The sequence below is a fragment of the Anolis sagrei genome, chromosome 2, assembly GCF_037176765.1.
Source record: "Anolis sagrei isolate rAnoSag1 chromosome 2, rAnoSag1.mat, whole genome shotgun sequence".
Lineage (NCBI taxonomy): Eukaryota > Metazoa > Chordata > Lepidosauria > Squamata > Dactyloidae > Anolis > Anolis sagrei.
In genome coordinates this window covers 183925741-183946201 of record NC_090022.1, presented here as the reverse complement: position 1 = coordinate 183946201, position 20461 = coordinate 183925741, and the positions used below count along the sequence as shown (strand labels likewise).

Sequence of the window (20461 nt, the reverse complement as noted above, 5' to 3'; positions counted from 1 at the left end):
CGGATTTGAATCACCAACCTTCCAGTCAGCAAGTCCAGCAGCTCAGCAGTTGGACCCATTGTGCCACCGTAATTGACACTGTTTCTAGGTTCTTGTGGGTTTTTTCGGGCTATAGAGCCATGTTCTAGAGGCATTTCTCCTTACTTTTCGCCGGCATCTATGGCAAGCATCCTCAGAGGTAGTGAGGATGCTTGCCATAGATGCAGGCGAAACGTCAGGAGAAATGCCTCTAGAACATGGCTCGATAGCCCGAAAAAACCCACAAGAACCTAGTGATTCCAGCCATGAAAGCCTTCGACAAGACACTGTTTCAATTGCAATGGCTCAATGCTATGATGAGTCCCTTTTCAGGGGTGAGAAGGACAGGATAGAAATGTCCTAAAGAAATAAATACAGAAATAATGGCTTGTATAGTTTGGCAAGGCATAGGTACTTTTTGGCATAGAGTTGATACAACTACAGCTTCCATGATTTCCTTGCATGGAGCAATGGCAGTTGGAGTCAAACTGTATTAATTCTACATTGTAGACGCACCCTTTGTGTCAATTTCAACTTCTGTGGAGGTAGGAGTGGAATTTTCATAGGAATGGAGGAACAAAGCTCAACTTTTTGGACCAGAAGCAAATGCGTCTATTCACTTTCCCTCTGCGGATTTTTACTGTTGGTGTGTGTGTGTGCGTGCAAGGTCTCAACATCATCACCTTGCAAAACTTTTATAGGGTATGGGAAACATAAACTGTTTCTCTACTTCAGGCAATACATTCCGTTGACTGAATACAAAATCCCACAGATGCCTCATCAGCGGAAGAGATGATTCACAAGGCAAGAGCTGAAGATAAGAATAAGTACAGCAGAAATTTCAAGTTTGAAATGGTTTACAAAGCACAGCCTAAAGCCTTCTTTGAATTCACTGTTGTGTTAAAGAATAACTTTGTTGCCCTAGTTTGAACGTCTTGAATGTAATCTCCTCTGATAGTTTTTCTTAATCCAATGTTTTTTTTAATGTTCTAATTATATGCTGGCTATCACACCAACTGATCACACTTGGAAATGACAATATGAAATGAAAACAAAACGAAAACAGTGGTGCCAAGGACTTGTGGGTATGTGCAAATGGAAAGGCTATATTAAAACACAAGCACCTGATGACTAGGGAGCACTTTACCTACGTGGGGACAAGCAGGTGGCCCTCCAAGTGTGCTTTGCACTGCATCTCCCATCAGTCCTGTTGGGTATTATCAATGATGAGGGATGATAGGAGCTGCAGTCTAACAACATCATTGCTCATTTTATCCTTGCAGATGGCCAATTCTCTCATACCAGAAGTGACTTGCAGTTTCTCAAGTTGCTCCTGACATGATAAAAAAAAATCTGGGATTATGGGGTGTTCCTGGGAAGCTCACATGCCAAGTTACGATAACAACTGTCCTGTTTTGCCCCAGAAACAGCCTTACAACAAGGGTTAAGGCAACTAAACAAAGCTTTACTTCAGCAAAATGATATTAATATAACAAATGGCAGCATGGAATAAAGTAAATCTCAAGAGCAAAGCAAAAAGTCTTATATCAGACATTAAACAAGAGTCTTTGGCAAAAACTCTTTGCGAGGCACTTTGCAGACGCTGGAGCTGCAAACAAGGAAACTGGAGCACAGAAGTACTACGTAGAATGGTTGTTGCCAGCACTGACCACTTGCTTTACTGGTGATTTATAGCCCCCAGCTCCCAGCACAGGTGTTCCTAGGCCGAGGTCTGCTTGCTCAGCCTCCTTGCAGCAATCCTGGCTGACTTTCTCCTTTCTTCTTTTGCCCTTCGGCGTTCCTGAAACATAGGAGCCGGCAGTATAGTGCCTCTGGTGTTGCCTCAAGAAGGTCCTCCATTGTGCATGTAGCAGGGCTCAGGTTGCATTGCAGCAGGTGGTCTGTAGTTTGCTCTTCTCCACACTCGCATGTCGTGGATTCCACTTTGTAGCCCCATTTTTTAAGGTTGGCTCTGCATCTCGTGGTGCCAGAGCGCAGTCTGTTCAGTGCCTTCCAAGTTGCCCAGTCTTCTGTGTGCCCAGGGAGGAGTCTCTCAGTTGGTATCAGCCATTGGTTGAGGTTCTGGATTTGAGCCTGCCGCTTTTGGACTCTCGCTTGCTGAGGTGTTCCAGCGAGTGTAGATCTTAGAAAACTATTTCTTAATTTAAGTCGTTGATGTTCTGGCTGATACCCAAACAAGGGATGAGCTGGAGATGTCACTGCCTTGGTCCTTTCACTATTTCACTATTCACTATTATCACGGGGTGTCTGCACCCTACACCACTGGAGAAATTGCACTGTTTAGCCGGTATTGCACCACCTGACATCCGCCGGGAAGTAGCAGCCAATAGTGAAAGGACCAAGGCAGTGACATTTCCAGCTCATCATGATGTGAGATGATGGCCAAAGACATTGTAAAACTACAACTCCCATGATTCCATAGCACTGAGCCATGACAGTTAAAGTGGTGTCAAATGGCATTTGTTCAATAGTGTGGATGCACTTTCAGTTTTTCTATCAGGTGAAAAGTCATCTGATTAAGCAAGTCATCTGCCTTTTATCCTCAATAGCCAGTTTCCTTCTCTTGTTCTCCATCTGCACTTAGGGATATGAATGTAAGTGTACTTTGGAAACACTGATTCCTGGTGCATTGCTTGATGTTTGCATTGAAAAGCTACTGCAGACCAGGATACAAGTGCTCTTATTTGTCCTACTGCAGAATTTCGAGAGTCATTCCATGCCAAAGCAGCTGGCATCCAGGCCACACTGCAGTAAAGCACAAGGCACATGGTTCTCCACCGTGGAGCCAATGCTATTTACTTCTGGATATGGGAGAAGGCAGAGAACAAAAACACAGCGGGTCTTCTCTGCTTTCATCAGAGGCTGTAAACTATATTCCACAAAAAGCGCCTGTGAAAAATAAGTTGGTTTGGCCTAAATTCCCAATTACTAGTCCCAAAGTCTTGATTTCCTATTCAGCAATTGATTCAGTGGACCTAACACCCAGTTTTAGGCTTTCAAGTCTACACAGGGCTCTTTGTTTTTACTGCAACGATTTTACATGGCTTGTCTATTTGAGAATTCTCTTAACCAAGATGTGGGGATTGTACAACCGGAATGGGAAGGGGAACAGTGGATGTTTTTGTCTTCACCAGAGACTGTTTGCCCTGAACAAGTCATATAATACTAGTGATTGCTACTAAGTTGAAAGAGAACCACAATGTTGGGAGATGCTCAGCATCCCTCCCAACAAATCTCTGTGCAGCTTTCATTGATCTTTCTTCTGCTTTTACTTCTCTGAACAGAAATACAAAGTGAGAGAATTTCCCAAGGAGAAATGATAGGAAGTTGAGAATGATACAGGCATGATATAGTGATACACAAATAATATTTATAATGACAAATAGCTAAGATCTGTTCATCTGACTATGGGGGAAAATATGCTTGCTGTACAAATTGTTGAGCACATGCTGGCAAGGCAGTATTTACCATCCTAGGTTTCACATCTTTAAAATGGGCATAATTCATTGCTTGAACTAACTATACTGGTGTGACACTCTTCAGCTCCAGTGCAGGCAGATAAGCCTTGCCTAACCCTCAGGCATAGGCCCCTTCCACACAGCTGGAAAAAATCCCACATTATCTGCTTTGAACTGGGATATATGGCAGTGTGGACTCAGACAACCCAGTTCATAGCAGATATTGAGATAGAGCGGCCAGAAAAAATTTTCTGCCTTGATATTCTGGGTTATATGGCTGTGTGGAAGAGCCCACATACTACAGGTAGAGTAACATTGTAAAATTAATGCATACTGATATACCGTATTTTCCGGCATATAAGACGACTGGGCATATAAAACGATCCCCAACTTTTCCAGTTAAAATACAGTGTTTGGGATATACTCACCATATGAGACTACCCCTCTTCCAACGCACACCAAATAATTTTTTAAAATCAGATTTGATTTTAATATGTTTTTTTTTGTAGAGACAGGAGCAACTTGAGAAACTGCAAGTTGCTTCTGGTGTGAGAGAATTGGTCGTCTGCAAGGACGTTGCCCAGGGAACACCCGGATGATTTGATATTTTTTATCATCCTTGTAGGAGGCTTTTCTCATGTCCCCGTATGAGGAGCTGGAGCTGATAGAGGGAGCTCATCTGCCTCTCCCCGAATTTGAACCTGCGACCTGTCGGTCTTCAGTCCTGCCGGCACAGGAGTTTAACCCACTGCGCCACCAGGGGCTCCCAGTAATTTTACTATTACCGTACCTCCTTCTCTACCTCTCAGATCTTGCACATGGGTGCCTGAGCCGCTTTACTGCAGTCTCAGGAGTGAGATCTGAGAGGCAGAGAAGGAGGTACAGTAATAGGATACAAGGATGGGCCAGATGGGTGAAAAAGGTGTATTTTTCTGGCCGCTCTATCTCTTTTTTCCATACCACAGGTGTCCTAGACGCCTGCAGCTTGCTCTGCCCTTCACTTACACCTTCCTGGTGAGGTGCCCCCTCACCTCGTCATCGGGACCATATTAAATCACTTCTTTCCATTAATCCCAGTGAGTGGATTTTCTTCTACCATACTTGTACAGTGCCCCCCTTGTTGCTTTCATATGGTCATGGCCATTTTTGAGCCCCCCCCCCCCAAGGCGGCGACAGCAGATTCTTCAGTCCAGCTCAGAAGTTTCAGCACTCACCCTATAAGCCAACACCCAGCGTATAAGATGACCCCTGACTTTTGAGAAGATTTTACTGGGTTAGTGCAATATAATACTACTAATAATAATATGATATTATAATTATATATTTATATTACATGTAATACTACTAATATTACAGTATAGTAATATTTAATACTGATATTGTACTATGCTAATAATTTATTTATTTATTTTATTTCCTATATTTATACCCTGCCCTTGTCCCCCCAAAATGGGACTCATATAATATAATATAATATAATATATTGTATGTAAATATATCTTGTAAGCTGCTCTGAGTCCCCTTTGGGGTGAGAAGGGCAGCATATAAATGTCTTAAATAAATAAATAAATAAATCTTTCAGAGAATGCAACTGGCAAAACTGCCTTTGAGATTGTGGGATATACGGTAGTTAATAATAGAGTCAGTATGTCAAACACCTTGGCGGGGCCAATGAGGCTCTTGTACTTACCTGGTTGCAAGTCCCATCGAGTTTAATGAGGCTTATATGCGAGTCAACACAAACTGACTTCTTGTTCAACTTAGTGGCCAAGATGTAAAACAAGGTGTAGAACAAATATGTGGTGCATCTCGGGAGCTAAGCAGGATCAGCCCTGGTTAGGATATGGATGGGAAACCATCAAGTGATCATCCCTTCCAAATATGTTCAGATAATATATATATTTCAGATAATGGAACCGGCGAAACTGCATTTGAGTATTCCTTGCCTAAAGTTGTGTCTACACTGTAGAATTAATGCAGTTTGATGACACTTTAGTTCAATGCTATGGGTTCAGGGGAACTGTAGTTCTACATGGTGCCTGCTGAAACTACCATGACCCCAGGACTCCATAGCATTGAGCCATGGCAGCTGAAGTCTGCAATACCCTGCCTCATGTACAGAGTAAGAGTTGTTGGAGGCTACAGACAATGCGGTTGCTGTTGCCCGTTTTTGGTCGAAGGATATTTATTAGCCACTTGTGCTCCTTCTATTTTCTTAAAATCAGTTTTATACTCATTTATGCAATACTTTTGATACGAAATTTTAAAAAAAGTTGAAGTGGTGTCAAACTATGGAATTCAGAGGGAAAAGTTACAACCAATTGATACTTTTTATTGAGGGGATTAGTTACAATGTTAAGAAGGGGGAAAAGCAAAGAAATAAGGCAGCTTCTGAGTTGCAGCTGCTGTTGTGGCCACCCTCATGCAGTTGGCCCAAGCGGGGCAATGAAGAACTGAGGAACTCCCTGCTGCAGGTCAGATCAGCTTGAAGGCAGGGAGTTCTGCGTTCGGCCTCAGTATCAAACTATGGAGTTCAAGCAAAGAAATAAGGCGGCTCCTGAGTTGCAGCTGCTGTTGTGGCCACCCTCATGCAGTTGGCCCAAGCGGGGCAATGAAGAACTGAGGAACTCCCTGCTGCAGGTCAGATCAGCTTGAAGGCAGGGAGTTCTGCGTTTGGCCTCAGTATCAAACTATGGAGTTCAAGCAAAGAAATAAGGCGGCTCCTGAGTTGCAGCTGCTGTTGTGGCCACCCTCATGCAGTTGGCCCAAGCGGGGCAATGAAGAACTGAGGAACTCCCTGCTGCAGGTCAGATCAGCTTGAAGGCAGGGAGTTCTGTGTTCGGCCTCAGTGTCAAACTATGGAGTTCAAGCAAAGAAATAAGGCGGCTTCTGAGTTGCAGCTGCTGTTGTGGCCTAAAGTTGTGTCTACACTGTAGAATTAATGCAGTTTGATGACACTTTAGTTCAATGCTATGGGTTCAGGGGAACTGTAGTTCTACATGGTGCCTCCTGAAACTACCATAACCCCAGGACTCCATAGCATTGAGCCATGGCAGCTGAAGTCTGCAATGCCCTGCCTCATGTACAGAGTAAGAGTTGTTGGAGGCTACAGACAATGCGGTTGCTGTTGCCCGTTTTTGGTCGAAGGATATTTATTAGCCACTTGTGCTCCTTCTATTTTCTTAAAATCAGTTTTATACTCATTTATGCAATACTTTTGATGCGAAATTTAAATAAAAGTTGAAGTGGTGTCAAACTATGGAATTCAGAGGGAAAAGTTACAACCAATTGATACTTTTTATTGGGGGGATTAGTTACAAAGTTAGGAAGGGGGAAAAGCAAAGAAATAAGGCGGCTTCTGAGTTGCAGCTGTTGCTGTGGCCACCCTCATGCAGTTGGCCCAAGCGGGGCAATGAAGAACTGAGGAACTCCCTGCTGCAGGTCAGATCAGCTTGAAGGCAGGGAGCTCTGCGTTCGGCCTCAGTGTCAAACTATGGAGTTCAAGCAAAGAAATAAGGCGGCTTCTGAGTTGCAGCTGCTGTTGTGCCCAAGCGGGGTAATGAAGAACTGAGGAACTCCCTGCTGCAGGTCAGATCAGCTTGAAGGCAGGGAGCTCTGCGTTCGGCCTCAGTGTCAAACTATGGAGTTCAAGCAAAGAAATAAGGCGGCTTCTGAGTTGCAGCTGCTGTTGTGCCCAAGCGGGGTAATGAAGAACTGAGGAACTCCCTGCTGCAGGTCAGATCAGCTTGAAGCCAGGGAGTTCTGCATTCGGTCTCAGTGTCAAACTATGGAGTTCAAGCAAAGAAATAAGGCGGCTTCTGAGTTGCAGCTGCTGTTGTGGCCACCCTCATGCAGTTGGCCCAAGCGGGGCAATGAAGAACTGAGGAACTCCCTGCTGCAGGTCAGATCAGCTTGAAGGCAGGGAGCTCTGCGTTGGTCCTAGTGTCAAACTATGGAGTTCAAGAGGTCACCATAAATTGACAGGCCCATATACATATGTATGCATACAAAGCAGGGTGGAAAACAAAAGTCACCTGACTCTGTGATGAGCTCTTCTCCACTGCAAAGGTGCCCCACAGCTATGCAAATCCTCCTTTGCTGACGTCACAATCGCCACTCGCTTTGCCTTCCACGCGCACTTCCTCATTCACTGCTGTGAGAACCACCCCGCCCGCTTCCATTCATCTTCCCTCGCGAGCTTAGGCAACCAGGAAGCCACGCCCCGGCCCTCCTTTGATTGGCCCGCGGAGCCGACGCGGCGGCTTTGCGAACGAGCTGGGGAGCGGGAATGGGCGGGGCCAAGGCGCGGGAATGGGCGGGGCCAATGGGCGGGGAGCCCGGATGTGAGCAGGGCGGCAGCAGAGCTGAGTGGAGGTACTGCTGGTAGGAAGGAGGGAGCCAGGCTGGGAGAGGGCAAAGGAGGGGTGCCTCTGGGAAGGGGGCTTGGGGGCAGGAGCACATGGGTTGGCCTGGAAGGCTCTCTTCTGAGTCCTTGGGGTGCTTATATGCCATTGGAGGTAATCATTTGGGATGGGGGAGTGGGTGGGTGCATCCACACTGTAGAATAGATGCGGTTTGACTCCACCTCCACTCCCATGGCTCAATTCTATGGAATCATGGGAGGTGCAGATTTCCCCCCCACAACATCCACCCCCCTTTCTCTGCCTCACCAAAACTACAAATCCCATTATTCCATAGCATTGAGCCATTGCAGTGAAAGTGGGGCCAAACTGCATCCATTTTACAGTGTAGATGCACCCATTGCTGCAGAGACAGTTCCTTAGAATCATAGAATCCTAGAGTTGGAAGAGACCTCATGGGCCATCCAGTCCAACCCCCTGCCAAGAAGCAGGAATATTGCATTCAAATCACCCCAGACAGATGGCCATCTAGCCTCTGTTTAAAAGCTTCCAAAGAAGGAGACTCCACCACACTCCGGGGCAGAGAGTTCCACTGCTGAACGGCTCTCCTTCCCCTTGCCTGTAAATATTGGACCATGCTCAGTGCACTCTGTACATTCTCAGAGGCACGTATTTCCTCCTCAACCCAACCCGCATTCTGTGCTTAATCACTATCATTAAGAAACATTGAGCTGTGACCAAGGGTGCATTTACACAGCAGAATTAATACAGGGTTGTAGGTTTTTTCAGGCTATATGGCCATGTACTAGTGGCATTCTCTCCTGGCAAGCATCCATAGATGCAAGCGAAATGTCAGGCCTCTAGAATATGGCCATAAAGCTCAAAAAACCCTCCCAACAACCCAGTGATTCCGGCCATGAAAGCCTTCGACCATAGAATTAATACAGTTTGAAAGGATCAGTGCTATGGAAGGAGGAGGGCGCCCAGAAGAGGGCGACTAAAATGATAATGATCAAGGGTCTGGAGAACAAGCCCTATGAGGAGCGGCTTAAGGAGCTGGGCATGTTTAGCCTGAAAAAGAGAAGGCTGAGAGGAGATATGTATAAATATGTGAGAGGAAGCCACAGGGAGGAGGGAGCAAGCTTGTTTTCTGCTTCCTTGGAGACTCGGACGTGGAATAATGGCTTCAAACTACAAGAAAGGAGATTCCATCTGAACATAAGGAAGAACTTCCTGACTGTGAGAGCCGTTCAGCAGTGGAACTCTCTGCCCCGGAAAGTGGTGGAGGCTCCTTCTTTGGAAGCTTTTAAACAGAGGCTGGATGGCCATCTGTCAGGGGTGCTTTGTATACAATATTCCTGCTTCTTGGCAGGGGGTTGGACTGGATGGCCCATGAGGTCTCTTCCAACTCTTTGATTCTATGATTCTATGAATCCTAGTTTTACAAGGTCTTCTCTGCCTCGGGCCCTTCTATACTGCCATATAAAATCCAGATTATCTGCTTTGAAGTGGATTATATGGCAACACCATATAATCATCTGGGGAGGCCCTGCTCTCGGTCCCGCCTGCATCACAAGTACGGTTGGCGGGGACGAGAGACAGGGCCTTCTCAGTGGTGGCCCCTCGGCTGTGGAATGCCCTTCCCACAGAAATTAGATCGGCCCCCTCCCTGTTCACATTTCAGAGGAAAGTGAAGACCTGGTTGTTTGAGCAGGCATTTGAATAGGCAGTGTAACTAATATAGAAATATGGAACATTTGGATGATGAGACTGGATCTTGATTTTAACTATGAGACGAGATGAGATGTTACAATGTTTATTGATTGTTATAATGTTATACTTTTAAATTGTTTTTAACTTTTTTATCATGTTTAAGTATTGTATTTGCTTTGTTACCCGCTCTGAGTCGCCCTGAGGGCTGAGAAGAGTGGTATATACAAATATAGTAAATAAATAAATAAATGTAGACTCAAAGCAGATAATGTGGATTATTTGCTTTGATAATCAAGATTATATGGTTGTGTGGAAGGAGCCACAGAGAGCTGGTGCCTCACCAAACTACACAATTGAGTCAAGGCAGTTATAGTGGTGTCAAACTGCTTTAATTCGACTGTGCAGAGATACACCCTGAAGCTCCCATGTCTGCATTAATTGGTCTAGAAGAGAAGATGTGTATAATGCGGATCCTCATTTTAGTTCTTACCTCTCTTTTTTCCAAAGGTGACTTTTGCATTTGAATTTCACAGTACTTCTGCGGTGGAGACTGAGATCGAGAGTGTGATGTGCTCAGGTCTGTACAATGGGCTTCATCAAGATCATTATAGAAACATAGTTTTGCTACGTACTTGTTTTATATTCTGCAGCGTAATTGACTTGGACCTTCGTATTTCTATAGGTCAGCCATCCCACAGGTATATTTGGTTACAACTCCCATCATCCTCTGGTAACATGATCATGCTGGATGGAAACACTGGAAAGTTGGGGTGCATCCACACTAGTGGTTCTCAGCCTGTGGGTCCCCAAGTGTTTTGGCCTACAACTCCCAGAAATCCCAGCTGTTGGGATTTCTGTAAGTTGAAGGCCAGAACATCTGTAGACCGACAGGCTGAGAACCACTGATCTGTTTATGTATTTATTTACGACATTTATATGCAGCCCTTCTCACCCCAAAGGGGACTCAGAGCGGCTTACAAGTTATATGTACATTGATTTATTTACAGTATTTATATTCTTCCTTTCTCACCCTGCAGGGGACTCAGGGCAGATTACAATGCACATATACATGGCAAACATTCAATGCCATGTAGATATACAACATATATAGACAGACATAGAGGCAATTTAACATTCCAGCTTTCCAGCTTCATGAGGGTATGTTTGATTCCGGCCACAGGGGGAGCTGCTATTTCACTGTCCACTTGTGACACCGAGTCCTTGATGGAGTACGTCTTCATTCTTGCATACGCGGCTGGAAGGTTTTATGGTGTCATAAATTAGTTAAATTAGCCTCCACACATAAAGCGGTACCTACATTTCCTACTTGACAGATGCAACTGTCTTTCAGGCTGCATAGATCAACAGCAAGCTATTAATGGTCGGGAGCTCACTCTGACCCATGCTGGCTTCGAACTCATGACTTCTCGGTCAGTAGTGATTTAATGCAGCTGGCTACTAACTAGCTGCGCCACAGCCCGGTCTAGATAATAATACAATATACATAAAATTTACATAAAATATATTATATTATTAGCATATAATAATATAATTATTAGCATATCATAATATTAGTATTATATATGGAGCCCCCGGTGGCGCAGTGGGTTAAACCCCTGTGCCGGCAGGACTGAAGACCGACAGGTCGCAGGTTCGAATCCGGGGAGAGGCAGATGAGCTCCCTCTATCAGTTCCAGCTCCTCATGCGGGGACATGAGAGAAGCCTCCCACAAGGATGATAAAAACATCATATCATCCAGGCGTCCCCTGGGCAACGTCCTTGCAGACGGCCAATTCTCTCACACCAGAAACGACTTGCAGTTTCTCGAGTTGCTCCTGACATGACAAAAAAAGTATTATATATTACTATATTGTACTTTTAATATGAAATATAAAATCATTATATTGTATTATTATTATTATTATGTATTACTTTATAATGTTATCAATATAATATTGTATTACATTATAATATTATCAATACTGTATGTGTATACAATATATATCTACACTGAGGAGTGTTTTTTTTTGTCGTGTCAGGAGTGACTTGAGAAACTGCAAGTCACTTCTGGTGTGAAAGAATTGGCAGTCTGCAAGGACGTTGCCCAGCGGACGCCTGGATGATTTTGATGTTTTTATCATCCTTGTGGGAGGCTTCTCTCATGTCCCTGCATGAGGAGCTGGAGCTGATAGAGGGAGCTCATCTGCCTCTCCCCGGATTCGAACCTGCGACCTGTCGGTCTTCAATTCTGCCGGCACAGGGGTTTAACCCACTGTGCCACCGGGGGCTACTGAGGAGTTAATGCAATGTGATCCCACTTCACCTGCCATGGCTCAATGCTATGGAATCCGAAGAATGGTGGGATTCCATAGCATGCCGAAGAGTATTTGTGCTTCACCAGACTAAAACTCCCATTATTCCATAACATTGTGCCATGTTGCTTAAAGTGAGGTTAAAACTGCGTTAATTCCACAGCGTAGATGCACCCCTGTAGTTGTCCATCATAAATATTGGTCACAAAGTTGGGAAAGGCTATTCTGTGCTGTGTAGTTGGCCAAAGGAGGATTGCGGAGAAGTGTATTAAGTTGAAAAACAAGGAAGTGAAAGCAAAATGAGAAGAGATCTAGACAGAGTTCTGAGAAGAGGGAACAAAGATCTGAGCAGGTCTCTGTATATGTGTGTGAAGCACATAAGGGACAGACAACACTTTAGGTTATAGTTCTGGATCAGTGGTTCTCAACCTGTGGCCTACAACTCCCAGAAATCCCAGCCAGTTTCCTAGCTGTTAGAATTTCTGGGAGTTGAAATCCAAAACATCTGGGGACCCACAGGTTGAGAACCACTGGAAGAGACCTGAAAAAGTTAAGACATTACCAGTGTAGGCTGCCTGGGTGAGAAGATGTCATGAACCAACATTGGAGTAGACAGAATATTTTCATAATCGTATCTTGGTTTAGCAGTCATTGGCTGAAATCAGCAGTCTACAACCTGTTGGTCTATTAATGTCTTTCAATTGAATTTCCGTCTAAGCTACTGGAAGTGTGTATTTTAAGCATTTCTTTTTGGGTTCACCAAACCAGAGATTTTCAGAAAGATTAATAGTAATGTATTTTTTAATGAAGTAAAACACTATACTGGAGCCCCCGGTGGTGCAGTGGGTTAAAGCGCTGAGCTGCTGAGCTTGTTGACCGAAAGGTCGCAGGTTCGATTCCGGGGAGCGGCGTGAGCTTCCGCTGTCAGCCCTAGCTTCTGCCAATCTAGCAGTTCGAAAACATGCAAATGTGAGTAGATCAATAGGTACCTCTTCGGTGGGAAGTTAACGGCGCTCCATGCAGTCATGCCTACCACATGACCTTGGAGGTGTCTATGGACAACGCCGGCTCTTTGGCTTAGAAATGGAGATGAGCACCACACCCCAGAGTCGGACACGACTGGACTTAATGTCAGGGGACAACCTTTACCTTTACCTTTAAAACACTATACTAGGGAGCAATTGAATAAACCTGTCATAGCTTTCTCTAACATGCTGTCTCGAGGTGTTGGTCTGCTGCCTCTTTTGCCTGTATCTGTGGCCTCATTTTCCCACATAATCCAATTTCTGAATCCAGATTATCTGCTTTGAACTCGATTATTTAATTCAGAAACTGGATTATATGCCCATGTAGATGGGATCATTGATAAGGGAGGATGGGAGCGATAGTCCCAGATCTTTCAAAGGTGAAATCACAATGGAAGTTAATACAATGAGATTTAGGCAAGGAGTGAGTCTGGTATCCATTATACACATAGGTAAGAAACACAGTACACATAGATAAGAAATTGAGTTATAAAATGGAAAACTTAATTAGGTTTATGTTTAGGATTTAATTTGATAAAACAACATTAACATTAGGTTGCTGGGAATTTTCCGGGCTATATGGCCATGTTCCAGAAACATTCTCTCCTGACGTTTCACCCACATCTATGGCAGACATCCTCAGAGGTTTTGTTGGAAACTAGGCAAGTGAGGTTTATAAATCTGTGGAATGTCCGGGGTGGGGGAAAGAACTGTTGTCTGTTTGAGGCAAATGTGAATGTTACAATTGGTCACCTTGATTAGCATTGAATAGCCTTGCGGCTTCAGAGCTTGGCAGCTTCCTGCCTGGGGGAATCCTTTGTTGGGAGGTGATCACATCAACCCAGTGATTCCAGCCATGGAAGCCTTCAACAAAACATTAACATTGCTTAGTGAAGAGGTAACTACTATCGACCGGACCATTTGAGTTGAGAAAATGTCGTTACACCGAGACTGATTATTTATCTATTCTTACTGTTTCACTTTTCTACTTCACAATCTGTGACTGTCTTGGAAGTTTTATATGCAAATAGGAACTAAACTTGGCTTTAATATGTCCAAGTTTAATATTGCTGCAATATATTAAATAAAATCTGTTGCATTAAAAGCTTCTCTTCGGAAACATTGTTACGGACTTACTTTAAACCTGGATTTCTCCCATGGGTAGATCTTTATAGCCATCATGGATGATCTAAACCTGCACTACAGATTTCTGAACTGGCGGAGGAGAATACGGGAGATCCGAGAGGTGCGAGCTGTTCGTTACCAAGAGAGGTTCAAACATATCCTTGTTGATGGCAACAGACTAAGGTAACTCTTTTTAATGAGATTCTCGAACACAGGAGAGTCAAAAGTTTAAAATTAAATAATGAAATGTGCTATTTGTTTATACAAGATATTCCCCATCCTAGGAGTAATGTGACAACTAATTCTCTGTTAGGGCCCGTCTAGACAGGCCCTATATTCCAGGATCTGATCCTGGGTTTTCTTTTTATCCCAGATTATCTGGCAGTGTGAACTCATATCATCCAGTTTAAAGCAGAAAACTTGGAATCAGATCCTGGGATATAAGGCCTGTCTGGAAGGGCTCTTAATGTATTGAAGTGGTTCCCAACTTTTGATTCTCCAGGTGTCTTGGACTTCAACTCCCAGAAATCCCAGCCAGTTTACCAGCTTATTGTCGAAGGCTTTCATGGCCGGAATCACTGGGTGTTGTAGGTTTTTTCGGGCTATATGGCCATGTTCTAGAGGCATTCTCTCCTGATGTTTCACCTGCATTTATCAATAACAATAGATTGCCCCAGGTATTGCCAAGGCATCAAATGCTAATCAAGGTGGTCAGTTGAAACATTCACACCTAGCTCCAACAGACAAGTGTTCTTTGTCCCACCCTGGCCATTCCACAGATATATAAACCCAACAGACCTCACTACCTCTAGGATGCTTGCCATAGATGCAGGTGAAATGTCAGGAGAGAATGCCTCTAGAACATGGCCATATAGCCCGAAAAAACCTACAACAACCCAGTGATTCCGGCCATGAAAGCCTTCGACAATACATTATGTTGCTGGTTTCCATGATTTGAGATGAAGGAGGTGACTGGCTGTTCTTCAGTCCATCAACCTTTTTTTTTTTTGGCTATAATTTTCAAACACAACTGCAGCTTGGGCTGAATTGCAGTGTACCCCCCTGCCTGTTTTTAAACACAGACACAACCTGAAAGTCAAACTGTTGTAAACAAGAACCCAGTGACAGGTTAATCTGTCTGACCAGAAATATGTCATGAAAAAAGGAAATGGCAGCAGGATCCATGGCAGAAAAGGATTGCAGGTGTTTAGGACTTGAGTAGTAGTATTTACTTGCTGGCTACTCATTCGTCTCCTATGGCCACAGACATCCATGCCTGTATTCTCACCTTCTTCTTTCTTTTGCATAAGACTGTCCATTCGTGTGACTTGAGTTTTGTGGGAGATTGATTCCTCTCTTTTCTTCAGTTATCAAGGAAACTCTGGGGAAGTTGGCTGCTACGTTGCTCCTCGTCCACTGTCGATAGACAACAATTATTTTGAGGTAACTACTTGCATCCAACAGTTTATCACAATGCCAGCTTGTTTGTAAAATCTTGCATAACATACTTTTCTCTTTCTCAAATCATGGAAGGAATTCACCCTTTTTTCTGAATAGAGTTGCTGTTGGGTTGTGTTTTTTTCCAATTTTTAGTATAACTTTTATTCAAGAAAGCAAAATTCCAAATATATTAACCAACAAAAACATATGCAAGAAAAACATATTAAAACAGTATCTGCATTGAGAAAATACATCATAGTATGAAGATTTTTAAATGTATTAATAATGTCAACAAGTCAACAAAGATAGAATCATTGTCTATACTGGATAACATAAAATAATTATAGATATAATAATGAAAAAGCACCTAATTTAGTTAAAAACTTTCCCCATCTAAAGTATACCGGAACTGTGGCGCAGCTGTCTGAGTGTCAGCTGCATTAATATCACTTCTGACCAAAAGGTCATGAGTTCGAAGCCAGCCCGGGTCGAGTGAGCTTCCGACCAATTGTGTAGCTTGTTGTCGACCTTTGCAACCTGAAAGACAGTTGCATCTGTCAAGTAGGAAAATTAGGTACCACCTATGTGTGGGGAGGCTAATTTAACTAATGTATGGGGCCATAAAAAAGACGCTAGCAAAGCACTCCAGCAAAAGCATGCAGGGAATGCAGAAGTACTTCATCAGTGTCTCAGATGGAAGATGAAAGTGACAGCTCCCCTGGCGGCCAGAAAATTAAATAGCCTCTGACTGTCTGTCTATATCTTCACTTCACTTCACTTTATTTCTTAATAAGTCGCTCTCCACCAAGTTGCTCCAAGCGACTTACAATTTAAAATAGCATTTCACAATATAAAAACATTCAACATAAAAACATTCAACAGTGACTATTTGGCAAATTAGATGTGATTACTTATTTTTTTATTTTTTTATTTATTGTAGCTTTAACATATTCGGTATTTAAACATTCTTATACTTATCACTTCCCATTAACAATTGTACAGAACATGTATGTCTTGATACCTATAATATTTCATTCTCCTGCTTCATTACATCCAATCACCCAGTGCTAACCCTTCACCCCCGACCAGCCAATTACAATACTTATTTCCAAAAATCAGTTGTTTCTATTACAGGTTTGGTCCCCTTACCTTCTATATATACATATTCTATCAATTTCCCCCAAATCTTCCCAAAATCATCTTTTTTTGATAATCCTCTTTTAACCTTAATGTTTCCTGTCAGTTTATCGTTTATTGCGATGTCCCAAATCTCCCTATACCACTCTTCCAATTGGCACTCCCCTCCTTCTTTCCATTTTTTTAGTTATTAATAATCTTGCTGCTGTTACCAGATTGGCAATTAATTCTTTTAGTTCTTTTGGTATTTTAACATTGTCAATGAATGACAGCAGTGCTATCTCCGGTGTTCCTGTTATCTCTATTTGGGTGATTCTTCTTATTTCTTGAAATACCTTTTCCCAAAATTTTTGAACATATTTGCAAGACCACCACATGTGTATATATGTGCCAGTTTCTTGACAGCCCCTCCAGCACTGCTTAGAATGTTTCTTGTCAATTTGATTTAATCTGACTGGTGTGAGGTACCATCTCCACACCACTTTGTAATAATTCTCTTTTATTCTTATTGACATATTTTTAATATACGCATATTCCACATTCCTTTCCAGTTTTGTGGGTGTATTACTTTATTACAATCCAACTCCCACATTCTTTTAAGGTGGTCCTCCTCCTGGACTCCTTCCAACAGCATTTTGTAGATAAGATGTGATTACTTAAATGCACAACCAAACAGCCTGTTGTGTGTCTTTGGCATTGAATGTTTGCCATATATGTGTACATTGTAATCTGCCCTGAGTCCTCTGCAGGGTGAAAAGGGCAGAATATAAATACTACAAATAAATAAATACACTGCACTTATAGTTCTAATACAATTTTTCTTTTATTTATTCATTTATTTTTAAAATTAATTTTGTTTAAATAACTTTGAATTTTAAATGTCCAGTGCTTAAAAATTCTTATACATACTACTTTCCCCATAACACATTTGTAATACAGAAATATGTATGTCTTGACTCCTATAATATGTTGAGTTTTTAAAATCTCTGTCTGTTTGTTATTCAAATTTGTTTCAGGTATCCATTGTGGACAGTGGTGTGCGAGGGACCATTGCAGTGGGACTGGTGCCCCAGTACTATAGTCTGGACCATCTGCCCGGATGGCTACCCGATTCAGTTGCTTACCATGCAGATGATGGCAAGTGAGTGCATAGCTCCCATTGCGTAAAATCTAAGAGTAAGAATGGGACAGAATCAGGAAGTGGTACATACTGTATTTCCTGTCATCTCTCACTATTAGCTGTGTTGGAATTCAAGGACATAGCCATGTTAGTCTGCATCAGTATCAAAGGGACCTTGTAGCACCTTTGGTGCACATGTGGAGATGTTTGTATACTTGAAAACAAGAGGATAGGCTTCAGCTTTCTTCAGAAATTTGACACTCAACCGCTTTTGCTTTGCCTCATGACTTTGCTTTGCCTCCTGTGGCTGCCGTCTCAGTTGGGGTGACAGTGAGCACTTACAAGACCTTAAATGAGAGAACTTGAAAGAAAGGTCTCTTTGGTCCTTAGATGTGTTGGACTTCGGTTCCTTGAAACCCCTTCCAGCTTACCAGTGACCAGAGATTCTGGGCGTTGAAGTCCAAAGCACCTGAAAGATCAAGGTTTGAGAACCCTTTCTCTAATCCAGTGGTTCCCAACCTTTTTTAAACCAGGGACCACTTGATCATGGACGGCTTTGACCAGGGACCACTCTCCAACATTAGTACCAAAAGGGATACGAATCAGTCTTTGGTCAACTTTAGATTCGGTTTGGTTATTTGGGGTGTTGAGTCAGAAAATTGCATTGGATAGACCACATCAGCTCTAGTTTCTGATACAGAACATATGCCATCTAGTAGTCACCATCTACTCATCCACAGAAAACCACATTTAATAAGCCTTGGCACTATAAGTGGGTTTTGCAAGACCAGTTTGTTTACTATATTTGTATACCGCCGTTCTCATTCAGAGGTGACTCAAGGCGGTTCACATTCGGTAGCAATTCGATGCCATAACAATAACAAGGTACAGTTAAAACAAATTATAAAAACAATTCAAAACAATTCAACATTAAAAATGTAATATAAAAGAACAATAATATCTATAAAAACAAATATAATAATAAATATAATAAATATAATAATATAATTTTTTTGAATAATCTTTATTAAATATTTCATTTACAATTAAAATAATAGAATAGAGCAAAAAGATAGAAAACAAAAAGAGTGAGAATAGAAATAAAAATAAGAAAAAAGACAAAGAGAAAAGAGAAGCAGAAAAAGAAGAAAATAAAAATAAAATAAAATATATGAAAGAATAAAATGTTGTTTTGACTTCCTGGTATCTTCTAGAGGTCGAACTTTAATGTTGATGGTATAATAATAGTATAATATAGTATAATATAAAAATAATATACCAGTAATTGTGATGGCATAATAATAATAATAATAATAATAATAATAATAATATAACAATATACCAGTAATGATGATGGCATAATAATAACAGTTTCTCTTGTTGTAATGGTGTAGTTTTGGTGAGACCGTGGACTATATTTTAGTTCTTGCGGACCACTAATAATTCATGGACCACAGGTTGGGAACCACTGCTCTAACCTTTGCTGTATTTCTGGGTGTTGTGAGGAAAGGAGCCAATTATATTATCCTCTGAAATGAAAAGTCTCACCTTTGCTGTGGCCTTATTACTATGGAAGCCACTTTGGGTGGCTTGCCTCTTCCGTTTTTCTGACGTCAGCACTTAACCATCACACTTGAGGATCCAGGGAAGATAACTTATGCCCCCATCCTGCCCCTTCTTATTATGAGAACTATACTTTGTGTCATTTATGGACTCTTATAGGATCAAAGGATTTTTTCAACATCATGGTCTTGTTATAGTGCTAGTTTTGCGTCTCATACCAAGGCTGCATGATAAGACATTTTATATTCTTTTAAAACTTATTTTAAAGCTCTCCCTCTGCATTTGTCCATCCAGGCTTTACAACGGCCGAGCCAAGGGACGTCAGTTTGGGACAAAATGTAGCTCCGGGGACCAGATTGGTTGCGGCATTGAGCCAGTGTCTTTTGAAGTCCAGACAGCCCAGATTTTCTTCACCAAAAATGGGAAGAGGGTGAGCTCTGACACTTCCTTTAAAAAAATGTCTGAAGACATATCATGTAGCAATTATGTGTGTTTGGGTTTTGTTAGAGCAGACACGGGGAAGTATGTGGCCTTCTAGATTGCGTTGAAATGCAAATTCCATCAACCTTGGCCAACATAATAAGTGCAGAAAGAAGGTGAGAGCTGTAATTCAACTTGAAGGTGTTGTCAAAGGCTTTCATGGCTGGAATCACTGGGTTGCTGTAAGTTTTCTGGGCTGTGTGGCCATGTTCCAGAAGTACTCTCTCCTGATGTTTTGCCCACATCTATGACAAGCATCCTCAGGGGTTGCGAGGTCTGTTGGAAACCAGACAAGTGAGATTTATATATCTGTGGAATGTCTAGGGTGGGAGAAATAATAATAATAACAACAACAACTTTATTTAATACCCCGCCACCATCTCCCTAATGGGGACTTGGGGCGGCTTACATGAGGCCAAGCCCAATAGCATATTACAATAAAGTAAAACCAAAACACAGTAACAACACAGTAAAATGCATACAACATATGAGTGTAAAGATGATAAAGCAAAATCATACACAGTAAAATAAAATAACATAACAATGAGCAGACCGCATGTGCAAGATAAAAACTAAGATACTAAAAATACTAAAATCAGGACGAGATAGGGATGGAGTAAATTGTTTGCGGGGGAGAAACACGTAAAGGAACAGAGTCATAAATATAGACCTTAAGAACTCTTGTTT

General features: G+C 42.3%; 1 protein-coding gene and 1 long non-coding RNA gene across 3 annotated transcripts in view; one reads left to right on the top strand and one right to left on the bottom strand.

The window, feature by feature from the left end:
* Window positions 1-6775: 6775 nt before the first annotated feature.
* Window positions 6776-7766, bottom strand: LOC132767740 (uncharacterized). Its single transcript, XR_010909277.1, has 2 exons — window positions 7532-7766; window positions 6776-7447 (listed from the first exon to the last, which is right to left on the bottom strand). It is a non-coding gene; the product is annotated as an uncharacterized lncRNA (long non-coding RNA).
* Window positions 7767-7790: 24 nt separating this feature from the next.
* The window catches only part of SPRYD3 (SPRY domain containing 3), a 51718-nt gene continuing 39047 nt past the window's right edge, over window positions 7791-20461 (top strand). Inside the window, exons 1-6 of one of the 2 annotated variants that reach the window (XM_060763020.2) lie at window positions 7791-7871; window positions 10079-10148; window positions 14075-14217; window positions 15402-15477; window positions 17628-17752; window positions 19589-19724. In XM_060763020.2, the coding sequence (XP_060619003.1) occupies window positions 14090-14217; window positions 15402-15477; window positions 17628-17752; window positions 19589-19724 (465 nt within the window). In that variant the 5' untranslated portion in view covers window positions 7791-7871; window positions 10079-10148; window positions 14075-14089. Of the gene's footprint in view, window positions 7881-10078; window positions 10149-14074; window positions 14218-15401; window positions 15478-17627; window positions 17753-19588; window positions 19725-20461 lie in introns of both variants that reach the window. The other variant, XM_060763021.2, reaches the window with a different exon arrangement.